The 25,177-nt window shown below is 40.9% G+C and overlaps 1 protein-coding gene across 1 annotated transcript in view; it reads right to left on the reverse strand.

The window, feature by feature from the left end:
* Nucleotides 1–24,639, reverse strand: part of PKD2L1 (polycystin 2 like 1, transient receptor potential cation channel) — a 155,954-nt gene extending 131,315 nt beyond the window's left edge. The window contains exons 1-4 of the mRNA XM_042458439.1: nucleotides 24,339–24,639; nucleotides 8,765–8,878; nucleotides 3,066–3,193; nucleotides 2,044–2,297 (exon numbers count right to left, since the gene is read on the reverse strand). Of these exons, the coding sequence (XP_042314373.1) occupies nucleotides 2,044–2,297; nucleotides 3,066–3,193; nucleotides 8,765–8,878; nucleotides 24,339–24,639 (797 nt within the window). The remainder of the gene's footprint in view (nucleotides 1–2,043; nucleotides 2,298–3,065; nucleotides 3,194–8,764; nucleotides 8,879–24,338) is intronic.
* Nucleotides 24,640–25,177: the final 538 nt, after the last annotated feature.

The following is a 25,177-nucleotide window of genomic DNA, read 5'->3' on the forward strand; positions in this document are numbered from 1 at the left end:
TGTTCAGGGAAGGCTGCCATGGCCTTCCTTGAGGCGAGAGAGTGTGACCCCCCCAAGCCACCCAGTGGGTTTCCATGGCCCCATCCCCCCCATTAACTCCTTCTCCTTCCCAGACTTTGCCCTATTCCTTCCCTATCACCCCCCTTTGCCCCCCTTCCATCACTGACCCTTTTCTCTGATTCCTAGATCCTCTTGTTGTTGCTTTGTTGTTGTTTGTTGCTGTGTGTCCTCAAGTCCTTTTTGCCTCCTGACCACCCTCTCTGGGGTTTCCTTGGCAAGGTGTCAGAGGAGGCTCCCATGGCCTTCCTCTGAGGCTGGAAAGTGTGGATGCCCCCACCAAGGGGTTTCCATGGCCGAGCTGGGATTTGACCCGAACCATTGTCCAATCTATCCACACTGGCTCCAACAATCCACCTTAAAAGCTTGGTCTTCTTCCCAGATGTCTTCACCACAAGAAAGGCACCACAAAATGGAAGACATTCAAGAAAAAGGGAGGACAGGGCTCAAGAAAAGCTCAAAACACTCCTAGAATGTAATGCATGCTTCTTAGTAATGCTCAAAATGGGGATGTTTTAGAATACCTCCTGGACAGAAGGTTGGAATGGAGGACATGTCCTGGAAGAGGAGAGAGGAGGTCTGCCTTCCTGAGGCGAACCTACCATGGGGTTTTTCTTTGGCAATATGAGTTCAGAGAAGCTTTTCCATGGCTTCCTCTGAGGCTGAGAGAGTGTGGCTTGCCCACTCTTGGTGGTGTTTTGTTATTGTTATTATTATAGTTTATTTCTAAAGCACTGTAAATGGTGTGCCTACTATGTGTCTTTTCTTTCTCGCCCTAAAGCCACTCCCATCCTTGTTTCATAGGCTGTCTACACTGCAGAAATAATGCAATTTGACATCGCTTTAACTGCCCTGGCACCATGCTATGGAATCCTGGGATTTGGATTTTTGGAGGAGAATTCGCCTTCTCAGTCAGAGAGCAGAGGCCACAACAAACTACAAATCCCAGGGTGCATGGAACCAGCAAGATGACCAGATGTCCTCTTTTTCTGGGGTATACCTTACACTTCAGTCTTCTGTCCAGGAGGAATTCCAAAAATGTCCTCCCTTTTGAGCATCATTAAGATGCATGAATTTATATTTATATGAGGGGTTTTAGCTTTTACTTAGTCATGTCCTCCATTTTACTTGAAAGACCTACATTTTGCAGTGCCTTGTCCTCCTTTGCAGTTAGGACAGCCGGTTACTGTGGGAGCCAAGGGCACCTAACATGGTGTCAAACTGCATTAATTCTGCAGTGTGGCAGCAGCCCTGGTCCTCTCACCTGGTGACCCTACTGGGTTTCTTCTCTTTCCTTTTCTGCCCCTTGGGTGAAGATTTTTAGTTTTTAGGGGTCATAGATGGACCACTACTACCCCACAAATTCATGGGGATGGGATCCAGATTTTTCCCCATAATTAGAATGAATAATGCTTCCAGCTTGCAAAAGGAATATGGATGCATTAGTCTCCATTCCAAATATCTCAGCAATCAAAAAACCTGTAAAAACCTAATTGGCTTTTTGACTAATCCTTAATACTATGACAAGAGATTGGAACCTAAGTTTTATGTCATGTTTACCTTTAACAAATGAAACAGCGGAAATCAAGAGGTGAAAATAATTATGACGGGCGACAGGGGTGCCAAAATATTTCTCGCCTACGGTGGCAAAATACCTAGAGCCGGCCCTATTGACTGTAAGTCAACCTACATAAGAAGACTATAGACCAGTTGGCTGGACTCAATCAGGGAGCTCATGGACCTGAGTCTGCAGGACTTAAGCAGAGCAGTGGAGGACAGAAGGGCTTAGAGATGCCTCATCCACAGGGTTGCCATGAGGCAGAGTCAACTCAAGGGCAGTTAAGCTTTATGAACCAACCATAACACAAAATAATCTCTTGCCAGCATACAAGGGCCAGACTGCAAAGTTGTATTCCAAAAGCAGGGAGGATTTTCAGAACTGTAGCCTGTGTAAATTCACAGAAACAGATGTTATGGTCCACTTACGCTGTTCCATTCAAGAGTCCAAAGGGAGATTTATCCTCCTTCTCCTCACTATATACGTCATAACAGCCAAAGATGTCTTCCTTAAAGTCGTCATGCACCACACATGAGTTGTTCTGGACCTTCAGTTGGCGAATTCGTGGCACACCAAGCAGCAGGTTCTCGTAGTAGATATAGGATTGAGGGCTCTGGCCCAGGGATTTATTGTTATACCACTTGGTCCAATACAGGCTGTCCAATAAAGGGCCTTGTGCATACTATGGAGAGAGGCAGAAAGGGAGAAGATATACATGTGATTCAAGACAGAGTAATTCAGAGTATTGACCCTAAACTGATGCCAGCCTTCGAGCCACCAACTGCTGGCCCTGGGTGAGTTTCCAGGAAGGAAACAATTGTAGTTCATGGGTACAAATATGATGAGTCCTTGGCACGATGGAGGAAAAGGCATCCTTCTACATCAGAAGCACTGATTTAAGACAGTTATATTACTCAGAATTTACGTAGAACACACAAACCTGTCTCTCTCAGATGGTTAAATATGAGGTATACAATGCAAGTTTCATAGATGGTTAGGGCCTTGCATAACAGGTACCTTAGGGGCAGGAAAGATAGTAAAGCATCTTAAATTCTAGATATGTGGGGGAGTTGGGAGGATATAACAGCTACAGTCACCAAAAAAGAGGGCTTGTTTGTGTGTTGTGGAGGTCTGAACTAGTTATTAGCTAGCATGTGAATAAACCACTACTACATGAGCTATATACATTTCCCCACACAATCCATTGCACATATACTGACTTGTGATAATACCCCACATGTTCATTCATTCAAGAAAAGTAGGCTAAAGACTGCACCAACTGAAAAATAAATCATTTTTTGGTTGTAGGCCCTGGGTATTCACTATTCAGCCAAATTTAAAATAGCCAGATGAAGGTTGGCTGTTTTATGGCAGTTAGCCCAATACTTTTCATTTTGCTATATAATCTGAACCAGAAAACACAGTGCACCCAAGTCTTGATGTTACTCACGCCCCAAAAGTCATTCATGCTTCCAATAGTCTCGAAGGATCCAACACTATCTGAAGGAGTTTGCAAGAAAAGTTCAGACATCACTTTGGTGTAGTAATAGGCGTTTGAACTTGTCATCCCATAAGTCACTATATAAGAAGAAGAAAAAACAAGATTACTTCTCAGAAGTCTTGAATGATTTATTTCACAAATGGGAAAATCCTGTTTTTGAAAAGCTGTGCAAGAAGCCCAGGTTGCATATGGACTGCCTACTGCCCAACTATGGGGCAGTGTGATAGGATCAGTTTTAGATCCCACGTCTATCCTGGTGGGACTTTGCTGTGCTATAATCACCTTATAGAAAGGCAAAATCTTCACTACAGCCATAGCAACAGTGGACAAAGTGCAGGCTGCCCATACAAGGTTGTTTTGTGATTCCCAATCACCTTTTCTTCCTCATACCTTTCAAACAAATAAGGGTGACTTGCCTCTCTTGGAAGCCTCTAGGAGAGACAATTCACCCTTGAAATAGGCTGAAGTGTTCATCTGCATGCTTTCACACAGGAGGGCACAACAGAACCACTCCTCCCCATATGCACCCACTCCATACTTTTTTTAGGAAAGGAGAGGCATATTTCCATTCAGTAAGTTCAGGGGCCTAAAACCTGAGGAAATTCCTTTATTCCTCCCAAAGGACACAGTCAGATTTTTTAGTAAACAAAAGTTGAGAGGATCTAAATCTTTGGCCATCCCCTTTTAATAGATCCATTCCCCCAGTTACTACTACTAATTTATTTATTTATACCCAGCTCTTCAGCCAAACGGGTATCAGAGTGGCTTACAAATTGTTAATTAGACATTTCCCTGCCCTCAGGCTTACCAGAAGTAGACTTCTACTTACTTCAAGTTTTATTTTTTGTATTGTTATATGACTTGACAACCTTGTTAAAGGGGAATACCTTTACCTTTATTGTTTTGGTAATTGATGTCACTGCCAGAGGATCTTACAGGCAAAAAATTGCCCCTTGACCGTCTTCCACACCTGTTCTACAGCAATAGAAATATATCACCTTGCCTATTTTCTATCTTGCATTCTTTGAAATCAACAGAACAGCTATTGTATTCTTTCCTGAATTTAGTACTAATTCAGGAGGCAGCCGGGTCCTATCACACAAAAATCACCACCAAATCACCACCTGAATCCATCCTGGATGCAGCCTGAACCCTGTAAGCTGCTTCCATAACCATTTTTAGAAATTGAAAGCTTCCATGTTGAAAAAGGCTTCTAAAAATGGCTGCCGAAGTGGCTTAGATGACCCGGGCTGCATCTGGGATGGACTTGGGCAACAATTCAGGCGCAGCTGATTACAGGGGACCCTTGTTATACGCTGGGGTTTGGTTCCAAGATCCCCCGTGTATAACAAAATCAGTGTATGCTCAAGTCCCATTAGATATAATGGCATAGCAAAATGGTGTCCCTTATAAAAAATGGAAAATCAAGGTAAATTTATACTTTTTTGGAACATTTTCAAACCGTGTATGCTTGAATCCGTGTATAAAAAATCCGTGTATAAGAAGGGCCGACTGTATACCTTTACATGGTTTGTTGTGGAGTGTCCCCCCCCCCCCCGCTCTGACAGACTTCAAAAAATCATTTGTTTTCTTATCTTTTTCTGGTGGTTCCAACCATGCAAAAATGACATAGGTGATGTCAGTAAATGGGGAAGTTACCAAGGGACTCTGGAGATGAGGGTTCGAATCCCCACTCAACCATGGAAACCCACTGTGTGACGTTGGGCAGGTCCCACTCTCTCAGCCTTGGAGAAAGGCAAGACCAAACCCACTTTGAACAAATTCTGCCAAAAACAAAAACAAAAACCAACAACCAATGATAGGTTCCTCTTAGGATCACCATAAATCAGAAGACACACAATCAACACCACTAAGGGAAAGGTTACTTTACTGGGATCATGCCTGGTCTTTTTGTAAAAAGGCTACTGTCAAAAAAAAACCCACAGGGAAAGAACTGCATTAAAAACAACTGTCCCAATTTCTCTTAAGAGAAAGTTTTATTTCCTTAACTCTTCATAGTAAACAGGAACAGTTGGTTGGGGGGGGGCAGTGAATCTGTGTAAGTTGTCTATGACCCATGCAATCCTAACCCCCAGTATAAATGTTCCATCCATTCAGTAACTATCTTCTGCTTACCCCACAAAGGAAAGTTATCACATACATGCATGCGTACAGATACGTAAATACTCACTAAATTCAATAGATGAATTCTTAAGAAAGAAAAACAGTTCTGCATGCTGCACAAACACATGTTCAAAGCTTCTGTTTCATTTGGATCAGAACATCAGCACTGCATAAGAAGAATAATTGAGCTTTGTGCTGCTGTTTGCAAGTGATAAGTATGACTGGTGTACCTGCTCCATTGCAAAGTGCATGAAATATAATCTGTTGCCCTATGAGACATCACAGGTGCTCCTTTGAGATAATAATGAATCTTCCTAAAACAAACAGCTATTGTTATGCCCACATAAAATGCTTTAGTATTTTGGACAGAGCTGCATTAAATCTACCCATCCATGTTATCATTCTGGCCACCCCATCCTGTGTTGGGATTTAAAAGGGAAACATCAGATTGAGGTGGAAATGTTTAGCATTTATCTTCAATTCCAAAAAGCTGAAGGAAAATGCTGATGTTCCTAAGAACTAAGAATGGATGCCTCTTTTCATTACAAGGACAAGCTGGCATGTGAGCATGCAGAGAGATCTTGTTGCACCTTTGAGACTAAGGGGTGGTCTGCAGCCGCCCCATTACTGGCTGGATTGGTGCTATGGCAACCAAATGCCATGGCCCCAATCCAGCTTCTAGGGAGCACAAAAAGGAGCCAGAAAAAAGAGCTCCTTTTGCACCCTAAAAAGGGCATCACAGCTGCGGTGAGGCAGCTTTGTGACACCTTTTTGTGCTGCATCATCTAGATGCAGCGCCAGGGTTGCGCCATGATGCCATGCACCATTTTCCTTAGATGTAATCACTTGTATTGGCACAACTTCTTAAATTTTGGATACATTGCTTCTAAACTTTCATGAGCTGGCAGAAGCTCCTTGGTCATTTCAAGGGCTACAACAGTAGATAAGTGATCATGTGATGTAGTGTTGGTGGTGCTAATGATAATGTATCACAGGTGTTACTGGCTCACATTTTGGACTACTGATGATGTAGATTCTAGCCAAGACTCAGGGAATCAGTGAGATATTGCCACTGTATTTATTTACTTTATCTTTTGTTTAATTTATATCCTACATTTTCCCCAATACGGGACTCAAGGTGGCTTACAACAAAGTTAAAACTAAAAAACTGATGATACAAAAGTTTTAAAAACAATTAAATTAGCTATCATGCAAAACACTTATAATTTAAAGCAGTATAAAGCTTTTAAAATACATAATAATTATGATTAAAATGCGGAATAAAAACTCCTGCACAATGTATTAACCATCAAATTCCTGTTTTAATAATAATCTGCCAGCAAAAAAAGTTCTGAAAGGGTCAGCCTAGTCTTCCATGAAAAGGAATTCCATAGTCTGAGAGCAGTCACCAAGGCCACCTCACATGTCCTCACCTTGCCTGTGGCCAAAAAGACAAATAAGTGGGTTCTTGAGCAGAAAAAGCCAGAAATTTCCCTGGAAGCCAAGATGACCAAATTAAGGCTCTTGTGCTTGGGCTACATCATGAGAAAGCATGACTCACTAGAAAAGACAATAATGCTAGGGATGGTGGAGGGCAGAAGAAAAGGAGGGAGACCACATACCAGATGGATAGACTCAATCAAGGGGTCATAAGCATGAACCTACAAGACCTAATAGTGGAGGATCTGTATGTCTCTGTGTTGGGGATGTCTCATCCACAGGGTTGCCATGAGTCAGGGGCGACTTAAGGGCAGTTAACAACAACAACAACAACAAGAAGTCTATTTGCCAGCTGCAGATGTTCCTGGGCTGAATAAACCAAATAACAATATACTATGGTCTAATAACTTTCCACTGTGATTATGGGAATGTGTATACATGGATTTTTTTCTTAAGCCTGTTACAGACTGCCAAAATAAAGCTGCTTGGGGTCTCTTTGGAGGTATGCTATTTAAATGATGCATGGATCCTAAGAGTCCGGATGTTGAGCCAAAGCCACACTCCATTCCTAAGCACTGGAGTGCAGCTTTGGTGCAGCTTCCGGATTCTTAGGACCCATGCATCATTTAAACAGCATACCTCCAAAGAGACCCGAAGCAGCTTTATTTTGGCAGTCTGTAACAGGCCTTAGATAGTCCAGAGGTTGGACTTATGCAGAATTCTGTAGCACATGTTGACACAGGGACAGTGAGAATGAACTTATCCCAGACGTTTCAAAGTACTATACTGGTTCTCAAAGAAGTAATGGACATGATTCAATGAGTTAGCAATAGCCCTGGATCACCTGAAGGATTGCTTTCCCCAGTACTGAAAAACCTGAAATGCTTCCCCAGTACTGAAAAATCAGTTGAGGAGGCTTTGCTTGTGGTGTCCCTGGTGTGATAACTGCACAAGGTGAGACCTTCTTGGTGTTGGTGTCTCAATTGTGGCACTTCTTTCTCGTGGATATCTAGTTGCCTGTTCACTAGTGTCATTTAGATGAATCAGATTTACTGTACTTCTGTAAACTTTTGTTGAATAGGCATGTACTCTGCACATGTCTGGGTAGATTTCAGCCACATCCATGGTCCCTTTTTGCTACACCAGGCAATACACAAAGGAATGCATACAGATCCTTTACACTCAGACCATCACAATCTTATCTGGTGGAGAAAATTAGATCTAGTATGTACAACTGATTGTGTGGGGCCTGGCAGGAACAGCCCAATGGTTGTTATGCAGGCAATGAAGTTTGAACAAGGTGGTCTCATAAAAACCATTTTTAAAAGTACTGGGATTTTAATACCAGTATTAAGAGCCTTATAACAAAAGAAAGCTGAGAGGCAGCGAGAGAGAAGTGGCTTTCACCTTGCCTCTCCACATACTGTTGAAGCACTTCCATTCTCTTTCCGAGAGAAACAGTCATAAAAACACATCTTTTGTCATTCTAGAAATATCAATTGGCAAAAAGCATGCTTGCACGCCCGTCTCCTTCTGGAAGGAGAACAGAAGTGGTACCACAGCTTGCAGAGGTGCAAAGAGAAAGCTGCTTCTTTCTCATTGCCTCTTGGCTTTCTTCTGTCAGGTGATAAGGCTCTAAGTCTGTGTTAGCTAGTTCAGGTAGGAAGATGTTTGGGCAAAGTATTCACCAGTTCACAAACAGAACCACTACCACATCTAAACACTACCCTTACAAACAAACAGTTAAAACTGGCAGAGCATGAGATAGAGGAAATCTCACTGAACACAATGACCCAGTCTTCCAGACTTTTAGTGAAGTTGTTTAGAGCATTCTAGTGAATAGGACTGGGACACATTATAAATACACACCATTTAACTATGATGGCTTTTGGCTAACAGCCACTGATAGACCTGTTTTTCAAGAATTTGTTGTATCGTTAAAAAATAATTATCTAAAAAATAGGCATCTTGCATAGTCTGGGTTCAACATACAACTGATCATACAACATGTAAGATACGAAAAGATAGCAACCATGAAAAAAGTGTCACAGCAGAAGCAGCCCCAGAGAAACAACACTACTCACACAAACAGATATCCACCAGGAATACAATATAAACCAACAGTTCACGCAGTGTGGTCTTTACATAAAGTTCTCGGTTCTCAGCGGTGTTTTCAGTCAGAGTTGTGCCCCAAAGTCCTAGAAAGATAGAGATAAGAAGGACAAATGGTGAATAATATGCTTAATATGTTTCCTGTTGTGGTCATTGACTCAACAACTCAATTGCTCTAACATGTTCCCACTGAAATAAATGGGATTATTCTAGAAAAATGGAGCTTTAGATAGTCCATTTCAAAGGCTATGTGTTTCAGATCAAAGATATCTGTGGAAACCAGCAGCGTGACCACTTCCTATAAGCTTGAGCACATAAGGCTGTAATCCTTCCCCTACTTACATTGAGGCTGAATTGAATACTTCACTGTGGAATTTAATTGTTAAGAAAGCAAATTTCTAACCCCTATGAGTGTTGAGATATGTTTAAAACTAGACAAACAATATTCTATATGAGCTCTGGCCCCTGTTTCCAGTCCTATTCCCCTATCCATGTCCTTTGTTTAATATTTCCTTTTTCATATCTATCTTTCATGCATATTAGTAAGTTTTGTAGAAATTCAGATTGTAAACAGAAAAAAAATAGTAGGAATTTTGCTTATTTTTATTTCTATACATCATATTAAGCATAGGGTTTATGCCCTTTTAGAGTTTTGTACAGCAATGAATATTAAATTAACCATCCTCCCAGTGGCTGTGACATTAAATTGAGCTGCACTTCAGGGTTGATCCATGCACAAGACAGATGGGACATTTATTCTAGATAGCATTGTCTATGACTTTAGTAACTGTGTCACCTTAAGATGCAGATAACAGTTGGGAGAAATGTAGAATGAGGTGTGGTAAAAGTATCAGTGAGTCCCTCAGGAAATACTGGGGAGATAGAGAATGATGAGTAGCTGATCAGAATAGTGAACAGTTGTGACCCAGTTAGGATCAGTCATCCTGTGCTCCATGGCAAATCAAGGCCCTAATAATTCCCCCCTATTGTTTTCAATGATGCCAAGTAAGTAAGTAAGTAAGTAATAATAATAATAATAATAATAAATTTTATTTATGTTTCCCTGCCTCTCCCATAGGATCGAAGCGGGGTTACACACTATTAAAAAATCATTACAAACCATCTCATAAATAAAATCCAATAGTACAAAAAACTTTAAAAGCAATCATACAACATAGATATCCAGGGTAGGCAGAGAATCGATGGCATCAGAGATACAAGCTTCATTCTTCAGGGGGGAAGGCTTGACAAAAGAGAAAGGTTTTAAGGCTCTTTTTAAATGATTCCAGGGGGGTCATAAGACGGAGCTCATCAGGAAGACTATTCCAGATCCTTGGGGCTGCTAATGAAAAGGCCATCTGGGATGTGGCAACATACTTGGAGGATGGTATTTCCAACAGGTTCTTCCCGGATGTTCTAAGTGTGCAGGACGGATTATATGGGGAGATGCAGTCCCTCAAGTAACTCGGGCGCAAGCCATATAGGGCTTTATAGGTAATAACCAACACCTTGTATTGTGCTCGGAAGCGAATAGGCAGCCAGTAAAGATCTTTCAAAATAGGTGTAAGTTGATCCTAATCAATATGAAGGAGTTGATTAATTGAATCAAAATACTTTAGTAGGAAGTGACCATGTAGTGTTAGAATTTGCAACTGTGGGACAGCCAGAGTGGTCAAACACTGACACTGGGTTTCAGGAAAGCTTATTTTAAAGCTTATTTTAACAAGTTAAGTGAAATACTGGGTTGAATCCCATAGCTAGGAAAAATACACTCAGCAAGAGTAGGAGTTCTTGAAGAAGGAGTTACAAAAAGTACAAGCACAAACAATTGCATGGAATAAGAAAAGAAAAGGGAAACACCCGAAAAAGCCAAATGGTTGCACAACAAACTCAAGGAGGAGGCAAAAAAAAAAATAAATAAATAAATAAATAAAAAAATAAAAAAAAAAAGGAAAAGGAAAAGAAAAGAAAAGAAAAGAAAAGAATATATGTGTAAAGACTGGAAGGAAGGATACATCATCAAGGAAGAGTACAGATGTGTAGCCCAAGCTTGCAGGAACAGAAAGAAGAAAGTTAAAGCTCAGAATAAGCTGAAACTGGCTAGGCAAACAAGGGCCTCATTCTCACTATGTTTTAAACTGGTTTGCAAATTGGTTTGAAGCAGTTTAAATGACCCTGGTTCACACTTAAACAACTGATGCTGATTTTTTCTGCATCTTTTTTGAGAAATCGATTCAGTGCAAGTGTGAACCAGATGTAGTTTGGAATTAATTTCAAGAATTTATTTCAAGAATCGAATTCATGAATTGATTCAGTGTCAGTGTGAACGAGATGGAGATCAGAATTGATTTACTATGACATGATGAAGAGTCACCAAGTGGGGAAGCAGAAATGAACAGCCAGTCTCCGCCCACCCTTTGACCCTCATACGGAGGTACGTAAATGGATTGCAGTAATGGACAGAGGAAAAAAAATCCCGTTGAAAACACTCAAATTGAACCGATTCATTTGCCAATGTGAATTACAAGGGGGTTATTTTGAGAGACTCCCGCAGGAAACAGTTTAAATTGTATCGATTCATTCATCAGTGTGAACCACAAGTGGGTTATTTTATTTTATTTTATTTCACAGCAAGAAAATGTGATCGGGGCAAATGTAGTGTGAACCACACTCCACTGCCAAACTAATCTACTGATTCGGATGACAAAGCAATTGGGAATGAAGCCAAGGAGCAATAAAAAGGGGTTCTTCTGATACATTTGAGGCAAGGAAAGGACCGAAGAGAGAGTGGGGCCCCGGTTCAGTGAGGATGGTAAAATACTGAAGAGGTGGAATTGCTCAGTGCCTATTTTGCTCCAGCGCCCGGCCCCCTTCCTCGGCCCAAATATATGCTTCCATGTATGCAGCAGCAGAGACCTTGGCAAGAAGATTGGATTGGAATGGAAATCAAGATTGATAAGGAATTAGTGAGGAATCACCAAGCTAGCCTAAAGGAGTTCAAAAGTACAGGAACAAACAAAATGCATGTCAGAATACTGATGGAACTTGCTGGTGTCCTTTCTGAACAGCTCGTCATCATTATGAGAAATCTTGGAGAATGAGTGAGTTGTGAGAGAGCTACAGACAAGCAAAGGTTGACCCTCTCTTCAAAAAAGATGATCCCAGAAGCTACAGGCCAGTCAGCCTGACATCAATACCAAGAAAAATACTAGAATGCTTATGCATGAGTCTGTCTGCAAGTATCTTGATGACATTGCAGTGATCAGTAGGAAACAGCATGGGTTTGTCAAGAACATATCCTGCCTACCTAATATTACATCTTTTTTTCAACCAGGTCACTAGTTTAGTATAGACAGGTTGTGGGGTTTCCTTGTCTGGATGTCTTTAGAAAAAGAGGCTGGACGGCTACCTGCCAGGGACACTAGCTGGGGATCCTGCACTGAACAGAGGACCCATCAGGCCTCTTCTAACTCTATGATTCAGTGTTTCAATCTGAGACCAAGAACTTCATGGATTGGGTTCCTTTTGAAAGTTGTTCATTTCTTTGATCAGCTCAATGCTGATGAGCTACCTAATAGAATAAAAGGGTTTTAGCAGTACTTATGCCTTGTTGTTGTCGCTGTTCTCACTCAAATGTGAATTTCCACTTAAAAGCTGAGTAGGTGTGCCCAAATCAATACCCAAAGGGTTTTCTGTTCCTTTCATATCATCTCAAATGGTTCAGCCCTAAGGACTCCTAGATTTAAAGCTTAGAGGTGGATATGGCTCCACACCCTTAATCGAAAGCACTCAAATTGGAATAGCTCAGAATCTTCTGTGATAAGGAGGGCTAAAAGCTTGACTAATGCACAGTGGTGCCATACAGCTCTTTCTGGCTCTTCTGTGTGGTTCAAAAACTTCATATTTCCCTACTTTTTAAAGTGATAGAATTATTAGAAAACTGCAACAGATATACCAATTTGCTTGCTCTCTTCCATTACAGTAGGTGTCCAATGTGCCAATGACCAGTCAAAAGGTATTCCCACATTGACTTGGCTTTCTTGCCTGTCATGACTGTCCTAGCTCAGGTGTAGGCAGCCTTTGGGTATATAGGGTCTACATCTTTTTCACATGAACCCTGAAGTCCACTGGACAGAGCCAGATGTAAAACAGTGACTCGTGTAGTAGACATAGCCTAAGAATTAAGGAAGAGCATGTCCCTTTGTCAGCATAATGTAAATCCAAGAAATTATGATTTGCACCAGAACCAAGCTAAAAACATTCTTTTGCAGAGACCTAATATTAGGGAAGAAAAACAATCTAGAGGTAACACATCACAAGTAGCAACATTCTTTGTAACATTTTAGTTTTGTGGGTAACAAAAGGATAACAAATTTCCCCCACAGGGCAAAGAACAAGTTTGATGGGCATTGTGAGAGGATTTATTTTTTTCAAAATTTAGACAATGTTCATACTTGCTTACAGTTTTTCACCCATAATGGAAGTTAAAAGCAATGGATGAAGTCTCATACACTTTTCTTATTACAACATTAAAAAGGTAAAGGCTTCCTCTTTGACAAGGTTGTCAAGTTGTGTCCAACTGTAGGCATGCTCATCTCCGTTATTAAGCCAAGGGAGCTAGTGTTGTCAAAGATGATTCCATTGTCATGTGGCCAGCATGACTGCACAGAACACTGTTTCCTTCCCATTGAAGTTGTAACTATTTATCTACTTGCACTTTTACAATCTGCTAGGTTGGCAGAGGCTGGGACTAGTGACGGGAGCTCACTCTGTCATGCGGCACTCGAGTCTCGAACTGCCAATCTGCTGATCTTGTAATCTTCAGAGTCAATGTCTTAATTGCTGAGCCACTGCAGTTGTAAATCATTAGAGGAAGGTCTGTAACAACTTACATACATAATTACTTTCAAAAGTAAATTTCCAAGCTCCACACAAATCTCTCTTACTTGTCACTATTGTTAGATAATTGAGAATCTGAAATACTCGTTGATTTAATGCTCAGATCATATGTTTTGGAAAATATTTTGAAACAATTTGAAATTGTTAAATGTTAGAGGCTGTGAGATTAATTTACTAAGGTCCACAACACACTGCAGAAATAACCCAGTTTGAGATTGCTTTAACTGTTGGGTATGCTTTGACTGAGAGTTGCTGCATGGCAGGGGATTGGACTGGATGGCCCTTGTGGTCTCTTCCAACTCTATGATTCTCTGATTGTATGAACTGTCCTGGCTCAGTGCTAGGGAATTCTGGGAACTATAGTTTTGTGAGATATTTAGCCTTCTCTGTCAGAGAACTCTGGTGCCACAATAGACTACAATTCCCAGGATTCCCTAGCACCGAGCCAGGGCAGTATAAAGATCTAAAACTTGATTATTTCTGCAGTAAGTTTTGGACCTATCATACAGCCTAATAACTGGAATAATTTAATTCAGTGGTTCTCATCCTTTTTACCCTTGTGACCTCCTTTACATCTACATGTGGACATCAACCCTCCTCCTCGTGCTTGACATAGTATATGAATAAAAGTATTTTGCTTGTTTAGTGTGTATATTTTCAATCACACATTCACGTATATTCATATTTTAATATTTTATAAGGAATTCTACTGCTAGCCAACATATGTCAACAGATATGGAAAACAAAATGATGACCAACAGATAGGAAATAATCAGTACACATTCCCATCCACAAAAAAGGAGACACAAAAGACTGCAGCAATTATAGGACGAAAACATTAATCTTCCACACAAGCAAAATCATGCTCAAAATTCTGCAACATAGGCGGTGTACAGACCGCCAAAAAGAGGTGCCTCCTCGGCACCTCTCTTTGCTGCGCAGGAGCACCATAGCATACAAATTGTGTGGCGCTGCTGCACAGCAAAGAAGGAGCTCCCAAAGGCGGCTCCTGTTTGTGGCGCCGCAAAGCACCAAAGACGGTGCGGTTACATTGCAGCTGCACAGCACCATTTAGAGGTGGCACAACTGCAACATAATAGTTGTGCGCGCTGTATGTATGGCGCTGCACAACTGTGGGGCATGCATGACATGCTAGGGCTGTGGGGCGTGTGCATGAGCCGCCCTGAGGCAACCCTAGTACGTCGTGGACACGCCACAAAGGGCCCATCTGGACAGGGCCATGGACTCCAATCATACATGGAGAGAGAAATCCCAGAGGTTCAAGCAGGGTTGAGTAAAGGGAGAGGCACTAGGGGACACATTGCAAACATTTGAGGGCTAATGGAGCACACCAGGGAATTCCAAAAGAAAATCAGCATGTGCTTTATAGACTATAGCAAAGCTTTTCACTGCATAGATCATGAAAGGCTATGGAATAACTTTAAAGACATGGGAGTGACAACACATCTGATAGTTCCCGATGAGAAATTTGTACTCAGGACAAGAAGACACTGTCAGAACAGAACATGGAGAAACAGAATGGTTCCCAATTGGGAAAGGGGTCAGACAAGGCTGTATTTTATCCACCGTACCTGTTCAGTTTAGGAGTTTATCACACAGAAGGGAAGTGCCCAAATCCTGTGGATAAAGTGGGTTTGAATCTGTGAATATCCCACAAGAGCAGGATTATTTCCAGATGACGTTGCGTGACTTCAGCATTAACCTGACATTAACCCGTGCAAAAAGCCACAAAATAGCACCACTTTTTAAGTTTGAGAAAATCCCAAAGTTAAAAAGTGGTGTGATTTTTGTTGCGTTTTGCAGGGGTTAATGATGGGTTAATTCCAAAGTGCCCCAACATGTCTGAAAGCAATTCCACTCTTGCTGGATATGAGATTTAAACTCCATTTATCCATGGGATTTAGGTGCTTTGCCTCGCATGTGATAAACTCATTATATGCAGAATGTATTGTAAGAAAGGCAGGCTTGAACGCAGAAAAAGGAGAAGTGAAAATAGGAGGAAGAAATATCAACAATCCAAGATATGCAAATGATACCATAATACTAACAGAAATCTCCCACACCTGGAACAACTGCTAAAGAAGATCAAGGAAGAGAGTACAAAGGCAGGACTACTGTTGAACATAAAGAAAACAAAAATAAAAATGGAGAATCTAGCCAAATTCAACCTAGACAATGAAGAAATAAAAGAAGCAAAAGAGTTCTCATACCTGGCATCAAACACTGATAGAAATAGGGACTGCAGTCAGGAAATCAGAAGATTAAGAATGGTGAGAGTGGCTATGAAAGAACTAGAACAGATCCTAAAATGCAAAGATATACAACTCAGCACAAAAGTTAGAATCATACAAGCCATTGTATTCCCTATTATCATGTATGGATGTGAGAACTGGACAGTTAAGAAACAAGATAGGAGGAAAATCAATTCATTTGAGATGTGGTGCTGGAGGAGAGTGCTGCAGATACCCTGGACAGCCAAAAAGACAAACAAATGGATTCTGGATCTCAAGCCAGAAATGTCCCTGGAAGCAACGATGACAAAACTGAGGCTGTCATATTTTGGACACATCATTAGAAGGCACGACTCATTGGAGAAAACAATAATGCCAGAAAAGATGGAGGGAAGTAAAAAGAGAGGAACACCACATGCTAAGTGGATGGACTCTATTAAGAGGTCATGGGTATGAATTTGTAGGAGTTGGGCAGTGGAGGACAGGGGTCTTGGAGATAGCTTATCCACAGTGTCACCATGTGTCAAGATTGACACAAGGACAATCAACAAAAAGAACAACAACTCTCTTCCTCCTCCTCCTCCTCCTCCTCCTCTTCCTCTGCCTTCAGGCAGAGGATCCAAGCTCCCTCCTTCGCTTTGTCTTGCCCTACAGAACAGATAAAATTTGGGAATAGGAGGAGGGATCAGGGCCTCCAGGTCTTGCACTCCCCCTGAGCAACTCCTCTGCTCCCTGGAGGTCCTGCCCCCCAGTTTGAGAATCATTTTTTAATTAATTGAATTACCATTAGTTAACTGTTTGATCAAAAGCTTAGTGTTTGATCAGGCCATAGGATTTACAGACAATGACATGAAAAGTTGTTATTCCTGACCTTGGAGGAGCACATGTGATTAATGTCTCCTTCCTAAGCTTCCATCCTACAAACTAGAATTTTCCCCTACATGGACTACAAAGATGGACATGATTGTTGCCTGGGCATAGTGGGACTCCAACACATCTGGGAACTATCAGGGCACGAAAGGCTGTGCATAGGATTTCATCTTACAACCTGTTCAATTAAGTTTGTCATTCATACGAATCTATTTTTTTCTTTCCACTTCTAGCAGCACATACATTTTACTCACTCTGCAAATAGTGTTTTATTTCAGTTAGAGGGCAGTGATCCATAGCAATATGTGGATAGCCACAAACAGTAGTCATTGAATGAAGAGTGGAGAGTTCTTAGTCTGAAATCTTTTGAGAGTGTCTAAGCATAATGCAGAATATTTTTCAACCCAATTATTTAAGAATTGTCATGACAAAGTCTGGCAACTCCATGCCCATGAGGAAGGGCTGACACACAACAGAGCAGAGGGGGCAAACCTAAGCTCTGACATTCAGACTGCCTCCCCCATGCAAAGATATGGCTAGGAAAGTCAGCTATCAAGTGTAGGTTTCAAACAAATCTGACACATTTAAAATAAAAAAATTGTATTTTCAAAACCAAGTAATTCTGAGGTGGACATTCCTTAGTACATACGTCAAGTTTCAAGTTTTGGCTCTGTCCAGCTATGATGTATGGGTATATGTTCTTTCTATCATAAGCAGTTATATAAGCTATCCTGGAAATATTCTTATTGAAAGACAGCATATATATCTTTAACAAATAAATTAGTGGTACCTCCCTCTGCTCCACCATTTCTGACTATAACCAACCCAAATCAGAACTAAATATAAGTTTATTCCCAGCAGAATGTTTCATAGTCCTGTATTACTTTACCAGAACAATTCTATTTTCCATTTTGACAGGAAAGCAGAATAATTTTCATTAACAGGTCTAATTTCAGACTGCCTGAACATACATAATTAAGTTACACAATTACTCAATTAAATCCTCCTTTATACAAAAACATTGCCTGCTTGGGTGGACATGACCTCCAACATTTCACACATTAAAATGGAGATATATGTGGCCAAGCAACATCAGAATATGTTAAAGATGGCAAAAGTTATTAATGAGGAAGAAACACAAGCTAGGAGGGGCTGCAGCAGTTTGATTTTACATGCCCTTGCTGGAAAAGACAAGATTCCACTTTTCTTCCTCTCCTCTCTGCTGAGATAATCAAGTGCAAATTTGCAATTTGAATTCAGTTTGCAGCAGTCACATCACTAGGGCTGGTATCACCCAGTGCAGTAACTCATGCTGTCACCTCCCCCCCCCCCACTGACCTCCTCCTATACCACACTACACAGAATATTTAGTAATGTTTTTTGTACTAATGTTACGCATAAATTGTAATTCCCGCCTATCACTGAATGTAATGGCAATAGTTGTGCAAAATTAAAATTATACCTTTCAGTTACAGTATCATATGCACAGCCTGAATGGATTTACATGTACATTGTTTCATATGGTTAATGTGAAAATTTAGTAAGATGTAATGGATTGGATGAGAGAAAACAAATTGAAGCTGAATCCAGACAAAACAAAGGTACTTACTGTATCGGCTCCGAACCCAGGTATTGGGATACAACCTCCAGTCCTAGAAGGGGTCAATCTCTCCTCAAAGGACTGTGTTTGCAGTCTGGGGGTGCTCCTAGATTCGTCACTTCACATGACAAATCAGGTGAATGCGACGGTTAGGAGCACCTGTTATCAGCTTTGGCTGATACGCCAGCTGCGCCCTTCCCTGGAAGTCAGGGACCTTGAGACTGTAGTACATGCGCTGGTAACCTCATGCCTTGATTTCTGCAATGCACTCTACATGGGGCTACCCTTGTGCTTGGTCCGGAAACTTCAATTAGTTCAGAACATGGCAGCCAGATTGGTCTCTGGTACATCCAGAAGAGACCATATAACACCGATCTTAAGATCACTCCACTGGCTGCCCATCAGTTTCCGGGCCCAGTACAAGGTGTTGGTTATTACCTTTAAAGCTCTAAAGGGCTTGGGTCCAACCTATCTTCGGGACCACCTCCTTCCATATAATCCTCCCCGCACACTTAGATCCTCAGGGAAAAATCTGTAGTATGACCTCCCAGAGGACCTTTTTAGCTGTAGCTCCCAGATTGGGGTATGGCCTGCCAGACGAGATCCGTCATATTACCACTCTAAACAGCTTTTAAAAAGCTATAAAGATGGATCTCTTCCGGCAGGCCTTTCCTGAATAGTTCTCTGGCTATCAGAAGGAAAATCTAACTGCTGACCTCTGACTTCACCACAGTTATTGTATTGTTTTTTGTTAAGTATGTTTTATGTTTTAAATTCTACATTCTTTAATTGTATTTTAAGGGTGGGTGGGTGGGTTGAGGGTTTGGATTGTATATTTTTAATCTTGTAAGCCGCCTCGATTGCATTTTGTAGAGAGGCAGGATATAAATAAATTTTATTATTATTATTGTTATTATTATTATGTTTAAAGAAAATTTTAATATTTTATTTTTAAAAAAAAATTAATCACTTTATTATTATTTTTTTTAAACCCCGGGGCTTCTCATTTCTCTTCCCAATGAGGCTTGCCTGACTCACACCATCTCTTTAGTGTTTTAAAGGGATGCAGGCAAATGCCTCAGGTCATTTCTGCCAAAAGGCCATTTTTGCCAAAGTGTGGGGAACAGTGGTGTCACTCCCCTCTTACTCATTCACCTGGTAGGGCCTGCACCCCCACAATCCCTAGTGATGCCCCTGATTTGCAGTAAATGAAGTAAGCTGAGGACAAAGAGGAACATGGGAGGAGGAGAGTGAAACTGGGACATCTTATAGGAGCTGAAAAAGTGGGATGACAGAGGATTAATCAGGACTGTCTTTGCCAAATCAGTGCAGTTGGAGGATATGCATGGAAGAACATTCAACCACATCAAGTTCGGCAAGTAGTTATAGGTAATACAGGCCAGGCACACGTTGGCCATCTCAGAACAAGCCACAGTCTGTCTCAGCTTTTATAACATGACTCTTCAGGCTGTAATTATTAAAAACTGCCATGTTCAACCAATCTTTTATTTCTCCCTAAATGCACCCCCATATTCTTGTCACACTGGTCTGTGTTGTATAAGAAAAAGTATTTCATAAGAATGTAACAATAATATGCCATTCTTCCAAAATTTCCCCCACAAGTTATGACCACAAGCTAGACAAAATTATTGAAAGCCTACTGGAGCTCTATTCAGGCATGCAAAATGAGTTTAAATCTACACATGAGTGAGGGAACACATTAGTTCTGCCCATTGGTTATTGCTTTAATTATATAAAAAGTCTTTTCTATAGCCTTCTCTGTGAGGGCCAGACCTGGGTTCTGATTTAGTTCCTCCATGCATAAAAGAGGTCCACATGTTGATTTAACGCCTTCTGGCATATCTGAATAAACCTTGGACCTATAGGTTTAAAACTTTTCTCTTTGAAAGCAATAATTGCATAATTTTGGCAAGTTTATACTGTGTGCAACAGAAATATGTATACTGTCTGCATTGTTTTATCTTATGAGGTTTTCTCAGTGCTGTGACAGTATTGAACAAATTTTCCAAATGTGTTTGGGATTGTGGCTGTTTGATCTGGTTTAATCCTATCCCCAGTGGTCTGCTTAGATAACATTTGCTTGGTGTAATCCTGACATCTATTCTATGAGTTAGTTTTGTGCCTTTGTTGCACTATAGAAATTCACACTGAGACATGCTTCTGTTTCCATTCCATAGAATTATAAGACATTAGTGTTCATAAGTTAGTGCTAATGAACGAATAGTGTTTATGTACTATTTTTGTATGTTATAAATTGAATTGTTTTTTAATGTTGTAAACTGCCCTGAGTCCCAGTCCTCGGAGAAGGGCAGGCTGATAAGAAGAAGAAGATGATGATGATGAAGAAGAAGATGGTGATAATGATGAAGAAGAAGCCTCCTGGTCCCCTCTTTGCAAAATGTGTGTTTCCTCCCAAGTAATGTGTGAAGCTGCCTGATAGATCAGAAGATACTGGCATGTAATGATTGATAATGGTATCACCCAGATATGATTAACAAGGGATGATGATATACAGATAGAAGCCATGCTATTTTATACTGTCGTTTACTAAATCTAAGCTTGCAGGCTAACTATTAAATAAAAGCTCTCAAAAGTTGATTATGGAATTTAACTGCCATTGAATTTCAAATATAAGTATCAAATAGTTAAGAATGAGAAAGACACCTTACAGTATTGTATGTCTATAATGTTGTGAATATTCTTTATAAACATTCATGAAAGAAATCTTTCAGATGGATTTTTGAAAGAGATTTCATTTTACCTCTAATATTTTTCCTCACTGTGAGCTGATGGCTGCTTTTGCTATAAATCCAATTTTTAGTCACAGGTTCAAAGAACACTGCCAAAATAATCCAGTTTTAGACTGCTTTAACTGCCCTGGTTTAGTGCTAGGGAATCCTAGGAACTGTGGCACCAGAGCTCTCTGACAGAGAAGGCTAAATGTCTCACAAAACTACAGTTCCCAGAATTCACTAACATGGGGGCAAGGCATTTAAAGCAGTCTCAAACTGGATTATTTCTGCAGCATGTTTTGGACCTTAGAGTAGAAGAATTAATGGGATTTATAATGGGTTGGACATGTGACTAAATCTTGCTATCTTTTTCCAATTTGAATATTATCCCTTCTCCACACTCACTATTCCCAATATAAACAGGTCACTGCATCACTACCATGGACTCCCAAAAACGTCTCTGGTTTATTGACCCTTTAATTAGAATCTTTTTGTGGGTTCTGCATGTAATGGCTTCCTATACAACACAAAGAACAATGGCCTGGAAAAGACGGGCCAAAATGTGCAGCTTCTGGTTGCTTTGGAGGCATGGCATGCAGATGACACACACCTCCACTGCAGCTGGAAGCTTCTCTTAGGCAGCCTTAGATGGCCTGCAGCTGGCCAGAAAAGGAGTGGCAAAAAGCTGCTTCTTGCTGGTGGCTTGTTTAGGACCACAGCAGCGTCTGGCTTTGGACTGCATCATCCAGTTGCTACAGCCGAGCCGATTAGGGGCTGATCACAGCTGGAATGGCCAGAGGCCGCTCCAAGCTGCCCATTATTAACTAATTTCCCTTAACATATTTTACATGGGGAGTCTGTGGATTAGTTACTGGCTTCTTTTCACTAATTTTTAATAGCAAAATAGTAATGTGAAGCACTCCAGTTTTTAAGTGCAAAAATGTTTTCATGTTCAGAATCCAAATTAAAACGTTAAACTCAAAACTTTGCACTCAAAATTAGAATTTGCTGAACCAAATTAGTTTATACTGTTGGCAAAAACATTTTCCTCTGTCTATCCAGGTTATCCATAATTGGGCAAGGATCCAGCCTTGAATCTCCAATAGCTTTATTAAGTATTTGGTTTCCTATAGCCAACTGCAAGATTCTGCTTCTATGAAATACCATCTCTTCCTGCTGAGGGCATTTGAGGGTGAGGATGGGGAATTGGCAACATACACATAAGATATGGTAACTATGTTCAAATGCAGAGCTTGGAAGTAAATTGTTATAAACACATACAGTGGGCTTTTCCCTTATGTGGGGGATCCATTCCAGACCCCCCCCAGTGTAAGGCATTGAAAACAATGGGGCTCATGCATGCAGCGCATGCACCATTGCCACTTCTAGCATGCGGCTTCAGTGTAAGCTGAAAGCCACATATGATGCGCCCACGTATGATGCAGGTGCACTGTATATTGTAATTACAGTGGTCCCTGTGCATTAGCTGGGGCTAGTTTTGAAAGACCCCAGTGAATGTGGGAAAACTGCAAACAAACAAACAAAAAATACTATTCGGTTTACCTGAGCACCACCTCTCTAGAAAGCTCCAGGTCCTCCAGTGCAGCTCTGTGGTCAATACTTGCCAGAAGTTAATCATGTTGGGGGACTTACAGATGCCTAGAGAATTTTTTTCCTAGGAACATCTAGGTTCTCCAGCACAACTCTATGGTCAACTTCTGGCAGAGTTGCTCTGGAGGACTTAGAGATTCCTAGAGAGAACATATTAATCAAACCCACAAATAATCCAATCTACAAAAGTCAAAGCTGCAAAGTGGAGGGCCAACTATAGTTATTCTGCAATAAATAACACAGAACTAAGTCCTGGGACAGTCCCCACCAACTTATGTTCATGTGACACCTCATTTTACCAGGTTCAGTAAATGTGAAAAAGGACATAGCCAGGGAGTATGTCTTACAATTTCCTAGCAATTGCGCAGCATTCTGTTCCCTTGTCCTCTATTATCTGTCCCATTTATCTGACAATATAGCTAGCAACAAAAGCAGATATGTCAGGAAACAGCAGAGTGTGCAAAAGAGTGTTTTTACATATACCCTCATATTTCCTTCCAGAATGTTTATGTGGTTTATATGTTTCTGCTGTTCATGGATTGGTGCACACTGGAGCCTGTTCAACATTTCAGCAATAAGGGCAGCAACTATGGGATAACATGTATAGAGTAGTGACCTACCAAAAAATGAATAAAAAAGGTAAAAAGATGTTCGCAGAATAAATCACTCTAGATAGCTCAAGCAAGGGAGTATAGCAATATTTTATAAGGAGAAAGCAAGCAATGAATCAAAAATCAAAGGCAAATGTCTAGATGATCTAGCCAGAGGTCTTATCCCTTAATGCCTCAGGTCCTGAGCAGGACTGAACTTTCTCCATTTAATGTTCAAAAAGCTGCCCCATGTCATCTAGCATCCTATCCCGTGTTTTTAAATTCATCACTAAAGTCTTCGTGATACTCTCATCCTCTTTTAGCTCACAGTCTGAGCCGCATCATTCCAAAAGGCACAATAACAAAGAATTCATTCTGAAATCATCACATACCTTTCCAAAAAGTGTTTCATTTTCAGTTTGTACAGACAGGCAGGATTGGCTGAGAATGTATGATATTTTCAACAGCTTTTCTACATGTGACAATCAAACTAATTAAGTCCAGGAACTTGCTAATGAAGCCCATGGACACAAACTTTACTAAGCACATTGGAATTTACTCTGAAATGAGCTTCTATAACATTGCTCCCTTACATCTCTCTGAAGCTCAGGAAAATTACATTGGCTTTGTTCACCTTAAATGGTTTGAGGGTTGCAGCTTTGAGCTTGGACTCCTCAGTTGTAAAAGAGGAGTAGTAGATTATTTGGGCCCTGAGCTGGTTTGCTGGTAAATCAACTTCCTCCTTCCCAAATCCATTCCTGCTTTTCCGTCTCTTGATGACACAGTTCAGTTGACAACAAACAACCAAGTCCTAGACAACAACCACTTTCCTAAACAACAAAATAATTCTACAGTAATTGGTGTAAAGACATTACTTTCTTACTCCCTCCTGCCTGGGTATGAAGCTGTCATAAACTGCTGGTTGTCTTCTAAATTTCCAAACACTGCTTTGCCTCACCCCACCCAGTTACCTCGGATGCCCTTGAAGATATAGAAGCAGCATCCAGGGAAGGGCTTCTTCTCCTTCTTCACTTCCTCAGCTTTCTTTATTTCTTTTTCGTAGGGTAGAGAGTCAGACAGTTTCTCAATATTCTCATAAGGGTTTTCTAGGATTGATTTGGGGTTGTAGATAGCCCTGATTTTCAGGGAGGAGGAAGGTGAACCATTATAAACAGGATTGTCCCACGCATTCTTCCCCAGAGTGTCCAGTTCATGTTCTTCTTGAGCTTGGAAATGGCTTTCAGCTCTGTTGCTTAGGTGGGAAGAGCTCATGACTATATACCAAGCAGATGTTTATTTTTTGTCTTCTAGCAGAGGATGCGTTGTTCAAAGGAGCACAAAGGATGTGCAAAGCAGGCAGGTCAGCAACAGGAGCAATATGAGTTTGCTCTGTGCTCTGCTCAGTGGCCTCTTTTATACCAATTCATTGGGTGACAGCTACAGAATGGAGGCACTGGCCATTGTTGAGGCAGCTGTAAGTTCTATTCTTCAGAGAGCACAGTTACACCCAGGGGAGGATCTCTTTCCTCACTGCAGATGACAGCATGGCAAGAGAAGACTGCTAGGATATTGGCTCTTGTGGACTGGCTTCTATGGAGGGAGGGAAAGAAGAGGCAGGATCACTTTAGGTTGCAGCCAAACACTGTGAGTTAGGTTTTAAATAGAACGGTACCAGGAGAGTATTTGAGATCTGTAAATCAAATTTTAGACTTGTTTCTAGTCTTTGAACTGGGATCCCTTTTGAACTCTGGATCCAATATGAAAACTTTCCTTCTGAGAAAAGGCAATATTTGCTCATGTTACAGCAGGT

This window comes from Sceloporus undulatus, chromosome 3 (assembly GCF_019175285.1).
Source record: "Sceloporus undulatus isolate JIND9_A2432 ecotype Alabama chromosome 3, SceUnd_v1.1, whole genome shotgun sequence".
NCBI lineage: Eukaryota > Metazoa > Chordata > Lepidosauria > Squamata > Phrynosomatidae > Sceloporus > Sceloporus undulatus.